General features: G+C 40.9%; 1 protein-coding gene across 2 annotated transcripts in view; it reads right to left on the bottom strand.

Annotated features, from left to right (window-relative positions):
* CORIN (corin, serine peptidase) overlaps positions 1–14657 on the bottom strand; it is a 110839-nt gene that overhangs the window by 21588 nt on the left and 74594 nt on the right. For both annotated transcript variants that reach the window (XM_087936626.1, XM_087936627.1), the window contains exons 11-14: positions 13803–14034; positions 11430–11575; positions 8452–8559; positions 1977–2090 (exon numbers count right to left, since the gene is read on the bottom strand). In XM_087936626.1, coding sequence (XP_087792752.1) covers positions 1977–2090; positions 8452–8559; positions 11430–11575; positions 13803–14034 — 600 coding nt within the window. The remainder of the gene's footprint in view (positions 1–1976; positions 2091–8451; positions 8560–11429; positions 11576–13802; positions 14035–14657) is intronic.

The raw sequence follows: 14657 nt of genomic DNA, 5'->3' as shown, positions 1-14657 counted from the left end.
CCCCTGCTCTACCTGACTCTGTGGTTTCTTTCCCAAACCCCCAAAACTTAAACCTTAGACCAGTGGTCAGGGAACAGGGGTAAATTACCCCAAATGGGGTAAAAGTGAAAATCTGGGGGTAATGAGGAGGTTGCGCTGGCCAATGGCGGAACTATCGGCATAGCAGCAGTTATTAAAACACCCTTGAGGCAAATTTATCCCCTCCACCCCACCCTTGTTTCCTGGGTCAGAAATGACTCCAGGCTAGATTCTGCAAGAGCCGCGCCGCCCGTTTTTTAGGGGAAGGCGAGCTTCTGGCATAGGGCAGAGCATTTTGGGAAAAGGGACGCTTTCCCCGCTGCGATGACCGCACGCTTTTCGCGCGCAGTTTGTGTCACCGTGGCTCCCAAATATCATCCTCCCTTCCCGCTTCCTCGCCCCCAGGCCCTGCCTGCCTGCCAACTAGCCAGCCAGCCCGGCTCCCTCCCCGAAGCCTCTCATCACTGCCAGGCACACAGGAAGCGAAGAGGCACCTGCAACTGCCGCCTTGGCCCCGAGAAAATTCCCAGAAGCCCTCGGGAAGCCTGGTGACATTTCATTCCCTGGAGCGAGCTATCCCGCCTTCTTCCCAGCCGCGGGGAGGGCACCTCCTCCCGCCTCGACCTCCAAATTATGTGTCAGCAGCCTGAGGTGGCGGGGAGGGGAGAGGCCGGGAGGGTAACGTCTGCGTTTATAAATTTTTGGGGGGGTAAGAGGTAAAAAAGTTCCCTGACCCCTGCCTTAGACTGTCTACTATTGACCTCACCCCTTTCCTAAGAGGTCTGTAAGGGGCATGCATAAGTGCACCAAGATGCTTATCGTCCCTGTCCTATTGTTTCTTTTTCTTTTTCTTATATGTATCAATTTCATGTATTCATAACTATGTTTATACTTATACCGGTTATCTTATAATCACTTGACAAATAAATAAATCCTAAATCCTAAATCCAGTTTCACGTGCCTGAAGAAATCAAATGAACTGCTTAGTGCAATTTTATCCTGAATCAACATTCAAGAGAGTCAGAAAGGAAAATAACATTTCATCACCGCATTATCAAATGAAACATTTCAGGAAAAAAAGGCATGAAAAACTCTGAATATTCTGTATTATGAAAATATATCAACCCTTGAAGCCTCTGTCTACAGAACTAAAATCCCTTAAGAGTTTTAATGAACAAGAGTTCTTTAATCACCATTTGTTATCAATGTGCTTCTACAGGGCACCACACTGCGACAATAGAATAAAATCAGCACCCAACAGTGTGTTGATTGCCTTCTAGGCTTTGTCAAGGAATTAATTAAATAAAATGAATGCAAACCTGTGAACTAATAATACTTGTCGTGAAATATAAAATTAAGGGGGAAGAAACAAAAACCAAACCCAAAATAAATTTAAAAAAATAGAAATTCAGAACATTTCCTTCCCGAATAAACCACAGGAAATGTAAATTCTAAAGACCTCAGCATTGGCGGAAATGTTTGCATGCATTTCCCCATACCTTTCCTACTTTTCACTCTTGCTCAGAAAGTTCGGCTGCAAAAAAAATGAATAATGCATTTCATCCAGTTATGAAATAGGCAAGGGCATAATTTATTTTGCTCTCTTCATTCTGTGGCCGTTGAATAGACAAAGCACGCAAAGTTCATAAAAGAATGACAAGAACAGAAAGCTTATCAAAAGTAATTGATGTTCAGACAAAAGCCCAAGATGAAAGGGGATCTCAGGACAGAGGAAAAAGGGAAGGAGGCAGATAGCAAGAAGAGAGAGAAAAGGTGGCAAAACCAAAGCATAGTTATTAAAAAGAAAAACAAGCTAGGAATTAATAAAGGCAAAGATGGAAGATTGCTCAGTATCAAAGGGGAAATGAAATGAGTAAAATGAAAACCCTTTAAATAAGAAAGGACATGCTGTGTCCGTGACTCTCTCCAAAGAAGGCGAGGCAATTTGAAATACTCACAGCAATTTTTTTCATCCAAATTGTCGAGACAGTCTGGGAATCCGTCACATATCATTGCGTGGTGAATACACAGTTTGTTTGATGGGCATTCCCAAAGACCTCTTTCTATGCAACCTGAATGTAAGAAATCAAGATGACAAACCATTCATGCGTATGAACTGGCTAATAGCAGGTAAGAAGCTACTCAAACAGGAACGCAGGAAATACACAACGTTGTGAGACTTTTTACTGACTTAAAATGTGTTTTTGACTTGATATCCAAAGATGGGATACAGAAGACATCGGAACAATCCTTTAGAGATGTACAAATGTTGTTGCCTGTTCTATTACTAGGTTAACATCTGCTGAAAGTTCTAGAACCAAGCATATCAAGTAATTTCCTCACCAGAAACAAGATATACATTCTACCTCTTCCTTATATTATATATCCTATATACCAATGACTGCATCTCAAAATACTAAAAAATACTCAAAATACCATCTATTAAAATACTGAAGTTTGCAATGACACAACAGTGATTGGTCTCATTCGAGATAACGATGAATCCACATACAGATGGGAGATTGGACAACTTGCCTCATGGTGTGACCGGAACAATCTGGAACTGAACACACTCAAAACCGTATAAATGGTGGTAGACTTTAAGAGAAACCCTCCCATACTACCACCTCTTACAATACTAGACAACACATTATCAACAGTAGAGACCTTCAAATTTCTAGGTTCTATCATATCATGAGACCTAAAATTGACACCTAACATCAAAAACATCATCAAAAAAGCATAACAAGGAATGTTCTTTCAGCGCCAACTCAAAAAGCTCAAACTGCCCAAGAAGCTGCTGATCCAGTTCTACAGAGGAATTATTGAGTCTGTCATCTGCACCTCTATAACTGTCTGGTTTGGTTCTGCAACCCAACAAGACAGACATAGACTTCAAAGAGTAATTAGGACTGCAGAAAAAACAATTACTACCAACCTGCCTTCAATCAAGGACCCGTATACTGCATGAGTCAAAAAGAGGGCTGTGAAAATATTTACAGACCCGTCACATCCTGGACATAAACTGTTTCAACTCCTATCCTCAAAACGATGCTATAGAGTATTGCACACCAGAACAACTAGACACAAGGGCAGTTTTTTCCTGAAAGCCATCACTCTCCTAAACAAATAATTCCCTCAACACTGTTGAACTATTTACTAAGTCTGCATTACTATTACTATCCTTCCTTTCACCCATCCCCTTCCACTTGTGACTGTATGACTGTAACTTTGTCGCTTGTATTGACTTACGATTTGTATTGACTGTTTCCTAGTATGATTTGATGGTTTATTGTACCCTGTGACTATTATTACGTGTTGTACTTTATGATTCTTGCTTCTTGACGAATGTATTTTTTCTTTTATGTACACTGAGAGCATTTGCACCAAGACAAATTCCTTGTGTGTCCAATCACACTTGGCCAATAAAAAATTCTATTCTATTCTATTAGTCACGTCTCTCTGATTCAATCTTAATCTTCCAACTTTGTCAGAAGACCACAACCCATGTGTTAGCTTGGTCAATTTGGACAGATGAAAGGACATTATCACTTTTAATATCTTGGGACACAATCTTGAAACTGTAAGATAGGGCTTGTTTAGACACATTTATTTATTTATAGTATTTATAATATTTTTTAAAAAAAATAATTGGTTTGCTTCAGTTGAATGTTGGTATAGAGTTAGATCCAGACTTATATTTAGAACAAAACATATGAAATCAGTAAGATTGTAAATAAAAGTGAATAAATTCAGATCCAACCTATAACAGATGTTAAACTGCATCAATACATAAATGTATTGTCTGAACAATATATTTGAAACCTTAAGATTAAGCCCATATGTATAACATATAATCCATTCACATTCCAGATTCTGACAACCAAAGTATTTTTTGGGTTGTTCCCCATTTCCATCCCCCAATAATTGTCACTGATTCTCTAGGTATCTAACAAACACTTTTCCATCCCGTTAATGGGAAAACTCTGTACTAACTTTTTCTGTTAAAATGGATAGGATGTGATTCTGTGCCAATAATCAGAATGTTAAAAGAAAAAGAGAAGTATAGATTTATTTAAAAACTTAGGCAATATGTAAGATTGTAACAAAGTATGCATTAAAATGGAGAAATGTTTGTTGACAGTGATATCCTAAGACAGAGCAATATTCAATAAACATAACCTGTCTCCTCCAATTGTTTTTAATCAATCAAACTGGTCTTCTAATAAATCCAATATGTACTTTTGCATAGCTATGTCGGTCATTCAATATTAAATTCTTACTTCATCATGTGAAAGAAATTAAGGCTGAGGGCAGATCTATGAAATATTTATATTTTATCGGATTGTATTTTTCTTTCTTAAAGCAAGTCCATTTCAGCATTCAGATGAAAGAATGACCTGTGTTAATGCAGATCATTTGCAAGTTTTTAAAAAGGATTTTAATAATACCCTTTGATTTCAGTTTGCCATAAACTTCTACAGGAGTTGAAATCTTAAATAGATTCATTCAAAGATAAGAGTTTCATTTTATGTCGTTTGTAGAGCATCAAAAAGTCTGAATTTCACAAACATGGAATAAATGAAGGTAAATAAAGCTACTTTGAATATCATAAAATCAGAGTCAAAAAGAGGGCTGTGAAAATATCTACAGACCCCTCCCATCCTGGACATAAACTGTTTAAACACCTACCCTCAAAATGATGCTATAGAGCATTGCACATCAGAACAACTAGACACAAGGAGTTTTTTTTCCTGAAAGCTAAACAAGTAATTCCCTCAACACTATCATGACTGTATCACTGTAACTTTGTTGCTTGTATCCTGACGATTTATACTGACTATTTCCTAGTATGATTTGATTGCTTATTGTACCCTATGACTATCATTAAGTGTTGTACCTGATGATACTCGACTTGATGAAGGTCTTTTCTTTTATGTACACTGAGATCATTTGCACCAAGACAAATTCCTTGTGTGTCCAACCTCACTTGGCCAATAAGGAATTCAATTCTATTGTATTCTATTGTATTGTATTCTATTCTATTGTATTGTATTGTATTCTATTCCTATTTCTATTCTATTGCCATTTCGTGCTAAAATCGAAACTACTTTAGTTCTAACCACTTGCGCCACTACAGCTCTTAGATTTCCTGTTGAATCATGGGTCATTTTATCCAATGGGATATTCTGCTATTTTGTCATTTATTACAGGTACTCCTCAACTTATGACCACAATTGACTCCCAACGTTTCTATTGTTGAGTGAGAAATTAGTTACGTGAGTTTTGCCCCATTTTACAACTTTTCCTGCCAGATTTATTAAGTGTAGCTGTCAACTTAGTAACCCGGTTGTTAAGTGAATCTGGCTTCCCCATTGAGTTTGCTTGTCAGAATGTTGCGAAAGGTAATCACGTGACCCTGGGACACTGCAACCGTCGTAAATGTGAGTCAAGCATCTGAGTGCAAATCACGTGACCGCAGGGAGGCTGCAACGGTTATAAGTGTGAAAAATGGCCATAAGCCACTTTTGTTCAGTGTTGATGTAACTTCGTGGCGTCACTAAGTGAACTGTTGTATGTTGAGGACTACCTGTATTCTTTCACCACTCTCTTTATGCTCAGGAACGTATCTTCTAACTAGGATTCCTGCTGATTTTAAATCGCCAACAACTGCAAATGTCAACTGGAATATCTGCCAGGAGAAAATTGGTTGCCGTGTTAGGATTTAATGTCAAGTTTGTTGATAATCAGAAAGCACACTACATTTAATAAAGGACTGGTGTAGAATCTAAAACAGGGGTCACCAACCTTTTGGACCACAGGGACCACCAAACTCATTATTTTAAATCTCGTGGACCACTAATGTGAATTTTGACTGACGTGGCTTGCTGACATAGGTGGGAGGGAGAAGGAGAGAAAGAGAGAGATCTGATCTAACCTCGGAGGCTGGTGATGCACTCTCTCTCTCTCTCTCACACACACACACACGCGCACACACACACAAGATCCCTCATACACCCCCAACCCTTCCAAGGCAGCCCCATTCCTAGCCTGCTTTTGAGCTCCGTTCTCAGGCGTCATGCAAGGAAAGCAGCAGAAGTCTTTCTTTCTCTCCATCCAAACTCTGCCAGAAATGAGTCTTTGCTGGCGCAGCCTCTTGGCTCAGGAGGCCTTGCAGGGTCCCAAAGACTCATTTCTGGAGGAGTTTCGGGGAGAGAAAGTAAGACTTTTGCTGCTTTCCTTGTGTGCAGCCAAAACTAGAAGAAAGATGCGGAAGAAGCAACACAGTGGACAGGCAAGTCCCCCGCTTCCCGCCCTTTCCCGCCCTCCCCTCACTACCTCGTGCTATTCCTAATGCAAGCGACGCAAGCCTTGTGTTCCCGGGCCATGTGGGCGGCGCAGCCTTGTGTTCCCGCACAGCCCGGATTAATTGCTTTGGGGTGGCATTTCTCTGTGGATCGCCAAAATTTCTCGCGGACCACCAGTGGGCCATGGCCCACCGGATGGTGACCGCTGATCTAAAACATGTTTTGCGTGGCAGTATGTATTAGCAAGTCCTGATTTAAGAGCTTCAACTTTTTAATCATTAATCCTATTATTACTTTTAATCTTATCACTCCTTATCACCCATCCCCTCCCACTTGTGACTGTATGACTGTAACTTTGTCACTTGTATCCTTATGATATTTATTGTTTCCTACTATGATTTGATTGCTTATTGTATCCTATGACTATTGTCAAGTGTTGTTCCTTATGTTTTTTTTGTTTCTTGACAAATGTATCTTTTCTTTTATGTACACTGAGAGCCTTTGCACCAAGACAAATTCCTTGTGTGTCCAATCACACTTGGCCAATAAAGAATTCTATTCTATAAGAGAATGGAGAGAGAAATGTGAGCTTCAGATATTTTTGTAGTGCTGAACTGAGAATGCAACATGGAAGATTTAGTCAGAGATTATGGATGGTTGCAAACTTCCTACTTTTATGCTAACTTCCATTACTACAGGATCCTTCGGAAGTCAAAAACTGAGAGACTAAGAGAATTGGGGAAACTGGTCTAGTTAATATCACTGCGAAATCTGGAAAGAAAAAAGTTGGGGAGACTTCTAAATATTTGCTCTTCCTTAATTTGATTCCCAATTCTTTGACAAAAATGTGGTACAGCAATAGCTGAATTATCCCAGAAGATGCTTGAAACTGTCTCTCTGGGAACTGGTTAGAGGACAATGAAAAATTAATTGCTGTGCTCGGAAATGGGCCGCTCTGTTCCTGAAATGTAATAAAGCTGAAACATCTCGCAAAAATATCTCATTTGATAAGCGGCAAGCGACTCTGGGCAGCGGACAACAATCAATAAAAACAACAACTATATGAAAAAGCTAATTATAAAAATTTAAAATCATTGTGAAAAAGGAAGACAGTATTAAAAAAATTAAAATTCACCAATCGCATGGAGAGATCTTCTGATTCTCAAACTGCCAAGGCGGGAGAACAGTAAACTTTCAAATTTATAAAAGGAAATCCCTATTATAGCGAGGATAAATACAGATAGTCCTCACCTTACAACAGTTCATTTAGTGACAACGGCACTGAAAAAAAGAGATTTATGACCGCTTTTCACAGTTATGACCTTTGCAGCGTCCTCTTAATCAACATGATCAAAATTCAGAGGATTGGCAACCGGTTCATATTTTGCTCCGGGCCTCCCGGAGGCTGGAGAAAAGAAATTCGGGAAGGCCAGAAATGGGCCCATTTCTCTCTTCCAGAGAGTCTCCAAAGCCCGAGGAGACTGTTTTCGCCCTCCCGGAGGCTGGAGAAGAGCAAAAATGGAGCCCAGGGAGAGCAAAACTGTCTCTCCCCACCTCCACCTGTTGCTAACATTTTTGAAGCTCACCCCTGGATGAGATACGAGGGGGGTTGACAATAAGGGATTAACTAACTTTATACATTTGGGGTAATAGTAAGATTACAGGTGGTTGGAAAGCATGTGACTGAACCAGACTTGGCCTGGCTAGGAAGGACCTGCAGCCGGTGAAAGGGAGGTATAAAATATGCTGAGATCTGTAACTTGGGATGGGGGTCTGTTTTTGTACCAGAGGAGCTTCGCCGCTCTTTGCAAACAAGTTAATAAATCTTACTTCTGGTTGATCCAAGTATATTGTGTGTATTTGTTACGCACAATTGGGAAACCAGATTCACTTACCCACCGGGTTATTAACTTATCAACTGAAGTGATTCCCTTTAACAACTTTGATATGAACGGTCGTAAAATGGGGCAAAACGCCTTAACAGTTGTCTCACTTCACGACAGAAATGTGAGGCCCCGTCGTCATCATAAGCCAAGGATTGAAACGTCGTAATAATGATGATAATAATCATAAGATGGTTCTGAGCCACAACTGTTTTGTTGCGAGTTTTGCTTCATTCATTTACCACAGTTCTCTTCATCGCTATCGTCCTCGCAATCTGGTTGCCCATCACATCTCCTGGAGGCCAAGATGCACCTTCCCGAACGACATTTGAAGTGACTGGGTGAGCACTCTGCCAGGAAAATCACAAAAAAGCAATCATTTCAAACTCCTGCTGTGCTACAGGGTGTTTACAAGCTATAAAAGAAAAAAGAAAGAAAGAAACAGAGAGCAGCAAGCCTTCAAATCATTCTGAAATGTCAGAAAGTTCCTCCCAGTAACTTGAATTCCGAGACTTATCCACCTGGTCTCCTCTCAGCATATATAACCATTTATTAAGGTAAAGGTAAAGGTTCCCCTCCCATATATGTGCTAGCCCAGGGATGGTGCACATTTTTGTTGTGGGGTGCCGAAAGCGCATGCATGCACAATAGCGCACGCCCATGCCGGCACCCACAATGCAATGCGCCCCGCTTCCCCGTGCATGTACGTGCAACACCCCCGCCCCGCCCCCTTACCTGCACTGCACATGTGTGCACCTTCCAGCTGATTTTCAGCCCGTTTGAGGCTGTTTTTGCCCTCCCGGAGGCTCAAGGGAAACCTCTGCAGCCTCGGGAGGCTGAAAAATGGGCCTTCCGGAAATACAGAAATGGGCCCGTTTTCAGCCTCCCAAGGCTGCAGAGGCTTCCCTCGAGCCTCCAGGAGGGCGAAAAAGGCCTCAAACGGGCCAAAAATCAGCTGGGAAGTGCGCGCATGTACAGTGCAGGTAACTTTGGCTGGGGCTCATGTGCCCGCACAAATGGCTCTGCATGCCACCTGTGGCATGTGTGCCAGAGGTTCACTATCATGGTGCTAGTCGTTTCCAGCTCTAGGTAATTATTAAAGTAATAAAACATTTATTACTTCATTAATTAAAAAAAGCACTTTGCTTTTACTGCTCCAGAGAGGGTGATGTAAGGTTTGGTGATATTTCTAGAAGGAGCAACAGCTTAGTAGGATATTCTACTAGCTTCTGCTGCAAAGTCTACGTTTTTCAAATGGAGTCTTCTTTAGAGCTTAGGTCTGGAATGCTTAACTATCTAAAGTACAGGGTGCGAGCACAAAAATGCTGTCGGGATAGCTAAAAATCGGAACATATAATAACCCACAAAAAAACCATCTCAGAAATAAGCTGTTCATGATGTTCAACATTAAACATGTTAAACGTTAAAAGCTACATTACTATAAGAATAAAACAATTATTTTGCACCTTCCCAGGTATCTTCCTTACTAATGGTTTGCACCATTTAATTTTAATATGGGAATAAGCTAACCCAACAAACTTAGTGGAGTTAGAACTACACAAAATTCTATAAGCAGAGAAATTCCCCCCACCCGCCCTCCGATTCTAAAAAACAGCTTGAGAACTTGGGAGTTGTGTTTCCTGAAAGTTTTTTACTGTATGTGAGACTGGGGGAAATTGGTAGACTGCATCCATTCAGGAGAATGAATGAATGAACTAATGAACGAATGAACGAATGAACGAATGAATGAATGAATGAATGAATGAATGAATGAATGAATGAATGAATACAGAACCAGTTAGCTGTCCCAGTTCTACATATAATTATGTTCAACCATATACTTCTCACTATTTCTGCTTTAAAGGTTAAATGGCACAAATAAAGAGATTTGGGGCCCCATTTAGCAAAATAAAGTAAAAACTGAATCATGCAATTCTTCTCAGACCCAACTCAACTCAACTTTAGAAGAACAAATAAACCATAACACTCTAGTATAATTTCATTTTATTGCACTGAGGCTTTCAATGTGTGAAGAGAAAAACTAACTTGCTCATAAATTATCCCGGAAATCATTATGCTTAATGACATTAACAAATTTCACATTATTTTTCTTGCTTAACAACTAGATAAGCATTATTGGACTGCACTAATGCTATCACCACCAGTTACTTTCTCCTGTATTGTAATTACCACAATTACCAGAGTTGCATTTTCTAATTAAGTAAGCTTCATTTTATTCTCTTATTTTATATAGCATCTGACTGCAGAAAAAAAAAAGTTTAAACACCAGATAATTGTTGCTCTCCTACAAGAATGAAATATTCATAACTTTTTAAATTAATCAAGGAGACAAGCAAGCTAGAACTAAGGAGAAATTTCCGAACAGCGAGAACAATTTAACCAGTGGAATGGCTTGGCTTCAGTAGTTGTAGGTGCTTCATCACTGGAGGCTTTTAAGAAGAGACTGGACAGCCATTTGTCTGAAATGCTATGGGGACTCCTCACTGAGCAGGAGATTGGATTAGAACAGGGATTGCCAACCAGTGGCCGCAGCCCACTGGTGGTCCGCGAGAAAATTTTGATGGTCTGCCGAGAAAAATCACCCCCCGAGCACTCCCTAAAGCAATGAATCCAGGCTGCGTGGGAACACAAGGTTGCGCTGCCCACATGGCCAGCCCGCGGGAACACAAGGCTTGCATCGGAACGAGGTAGTGAGGGGAAAGGGTGGAAGGGTGGAACTTGCCTGGCCACTGCGCTGCTTCTTTCCACTCCTTTCTTCTTCTAAGCGGGTTAGGAATGTGGCTTGAAGTGTGTGTGTGTGTGTGTGTGTGTGTGTGTGTGTGTGTGTATGAGGGATCTCTGTGTTAGATCGGATCTCTCTCCCACCCTCCCCCTGAGAACGGAGCTCAAAAGCAGGAATGTGGCTGCCTTGGAGGGAGAGGGGTGTGTGAAGGATTTGTGTGTGTGTGTGTGTGTGTGTGTGAGAGAGAGAGAGAGAGAGAGAGGGAGAGGGAGAGAGAGTTTAGATCAGATCTCTCTCTCTCCCCCATCAACGTCAGCAAGCCACCGTCAGTCAAAATTCATATTAGTGATCCCCGAGATTTAAAATTATGAGTTTGGGAGTCCCTGAGGTCCAAAAGGTTGGTGACCCCTACGCTAGAAGACCTCCAAGGTCCTTCCAACTCTGCTATCCTGTTAGAAGTTGAGACACATAAATAACCTTCTACATTGTCATCTGGCATCAGGCAAGTCCGATTGTCCGAATTTTCGTCTGGGAACTGTGCACAATCAGTTTCCTCTGGCCACTGTAAACCTACAATTCCAAGAACAGATTCACAACGTCCTTTGGACTGCTCACAAAGAGCCCTGAGAAGATCAAGAAGAATGGAGAGGGAAGGAAGAGGAAAGAGAGGGGGAAATGGGTAAAAAAAAATTACATAACCGGAAATATTCACATACACATAGCAAGTCCCACCAAAACCAGACAATTTAAAAGTCATACAGTAGAAAAATATGTATTAACATACACAAACACAAGTGGGTGTATATTATAATACAGGCAGTCCTCCACTTACAACAGTCTGTTTAGTGACTGTTCGGAGTTACAGTGGCCCTGGAAAAAGAAAATTAGGACCGTTTTTCACCCTTACAACCAGTGGTGGGATTCAAAATTGTTTTACTGCCAGTTCTGTGGGCATGGCTTGGTGGGCGTGGCAGGGGAAGGTTACTGTAAAATCCCCATTCCCTCCCCACCCCACTAACCTGCTTTCCAGCTCCGTTCTCCTGTGCAGGGCAACAAAAGAAGACCCAGCCGATCAGCTGGGACTCAATGGGAGGCGGAGAATAGATGGGGGCTGGGCCAGTCAGAGGTGGGATTTGCCGGCTCTCCAAACTACTCAAAATTTCCACTACTGGTTCTCCAGAACTGGTCAGAATCTGCTGAATACCCACCTCTGCTTACAATCATTGCATCATCTCCATGGTTACATGATCAAGATTCAGACACCTGGCAGATGATTCATATTTATAACCGCTGCAGTGAGCTCAGATCATGTGATCTCTCTTGCGACTTTCCGACTAATGAAAGTAGTAAGTGGGGAAACCAGATTTGCTTAACAACCATGTTCCTAACTTAACAACTCCAGTGATTCACTTTAACAACTGTATTTAATCAAATAACGCAAGTTGTTTAATAAGAGTAAGTGAAGATTATGGTGAATAGATTTAGAGAATAAGGGTTACAATTAAGGTGTGTATAAGGTTTGTTATTTGTACTTAAAAGAGATTGTACCCTGCCATTGTGGTTATGGAAATTTTGTATACAACAAAGGAAATTACAACAACAACAACAACAATAATCGCTTAGATGATCCACTGGAACTTCTGTCACAACTGCCATCTGCCTGTAGAAATGAACTGGTGGGATCATAAGCTTGAAAAAGTGGTTGAAAATGAGCATGCAAAACTACTGTGGGACTTCCGAATACAGACTGACAAAGTTTTGGAACACAATACCCCAGATATCACGATTGTGGAGAAGAAAAAAGTGTGGATCGTCGACATTGCCATACAGGGTGACAGCAGAATCGACGAGAAACAACTTGAAAAACTCACCAGATATCAGGACTTGAGAATCGAACTGCAGAGACTCTGGCATAGACCAGTGCAGGTGGTTCCAGTGGTTCTTGGCACACTGGGTGCTGTGCCTAAAGACCTAGGCAAGCACTTGAAAACAATTGGCGCTGACAAGATCCCCATTGGTCAGCTGCAGAAGGCCAGCTAACTGGGTTCTGCTCACATGATTCACCGATACGTCACACATTCCTAAACACTTGGGAAGTGTTCAACTAGTGCTTTGTGTTACAAAAAACCAGCATAGTTATCTCATTTGCCATATACACTGTTTTTTGTGATGATGATGATGATGATAATAACAATAACAACAACAATAATAATAATTATATGTGCTGACTTAATTTATGAATGTTTATAAATATTTGTTGCTGCTGCAGCTGCTATTGGTCTTGAAGACCTTTGCAGAGCCAAAATAGAGGTTTCAAATAATCTTCAAGGCATTCTGCCTTCCAAAAGAAAAAAAATATGGGAGATTTGGTTCTTTCCGCTTACACAGTCCCAATAATAAAATTGGTAAATGTTGGTGGAGAGCCTCAGTCCTCCAGATCATGGTTGTGTCCCAAAGGTGCTTTTTCAAGAGGCAACTGGACTTTGCTTTTTCTTTTGAAGATGTTTTGCTTCTCATCCAAGAAGCTTCTCCAGCTGATGAGAAGCGAAACATCTTCAAAGAAAAACCAGAAAGTCCAGTTGCCTCTTGAAAAAGCACCTTTGGGACAATAACGTTGGCCATGAAGGGAGAAGAAGTATAGAACAGACATCACACAAATGGCACAACTTCGCCTATGCTGAAAAGATTAAAAATAAGGAACTATGTACTGAAAGCCAAAGAAATTAAGAAAAGTACAATAAAGGCAGAACCAGAAAGACTACAAGGATTGCACTGCTGGATTGGCTAGCTATAATGTACGTTTTATTGTGTTTGTTTGTTTGTTTATTTTAGAGTAATATAGCACGTTACCTGCATGGTGGGATACGTTCATTTGTTTGGAAATCACATTTTGGCACTAAGATGGTACAGGCAAAAAACATCAGGTATTTATAACAGTTAGTCTGGACCAAGGCTGGGAAGAGGGAAGACTCCCAGCTAATAGAGGCTTCTTTCTGTGTCCGGTGGCCTAAATAATTGGGGTAATGTGTATAATTGTACGGCAGGTTCAGGCACAATTCCAGTGTAATGTGTTCACATTGACCTGGGCAGAATAAAACAGAAATTGTTTTAACGATACAGAAACAATTACTCCAGACCTATATGATAGTTACAGGAATCATAATTTATATAAGGCATCTTACAAAGATGAGAAACCTGCCTAGGAATTATTTTCTCTTTGATGCAATGAATTTTCCTACACATTGTTCTGACCCAGGCTTCGTCAAACGTAATGAAACACAAACGTGCTTTAAAAGCAAAACCTATTTTAATGCCATGCTGGGAATTACTTTCATTCACAGCCAGAACTAATCTTAAACAGTTCCTCAAGATAAGCACACGCCTGTCAGTGCTGTGGAATGCTGCCAAAATCAGAAGTATCCAAATTAATTATAACAGAAACCAACCGAAGTACCAGAAAAAAAATCAACCAGAAATACACAGAGCTTCAAGGAAGACTCGGAATCTATTGAACTGCTTTGCTTCCTGCAAAGGTGTTGTCATTGAGGTCTGACTTTTATCCCTTATGGGAGGGGCAATCACCTTCCAGCCTTACTCCCGAGTCGCCCCTTCTGCTTCAACTGCTCTCGCTTTCTAACAGCTCTGCACATAGGCGCAGTGGGAACAGGCTCCCCTGGGTCCTCTGCTTCACTGCTGCCAGACTCC

Source organism: Pseudonaja textilis, chromosome 6, assembly GCF_049901715.1.
Source record: "Pseudonaja textilis isolate UNSWEBS1 chromosome 6, rPseTex1.2, whole genome shotgun sequence".
Classification (NCBI taxonomy): Eukaryota; Metazoa; Chordata; class Lepidosauria; order Squamata; family Elapidae; genus Pseudonaja; species Pseudonaja textilis.
The sequence above is the reverse complement of the archived record's forward strand: the minus strand, read 5'-3'. Positions and strand labels throughout refer to the sequence as shown.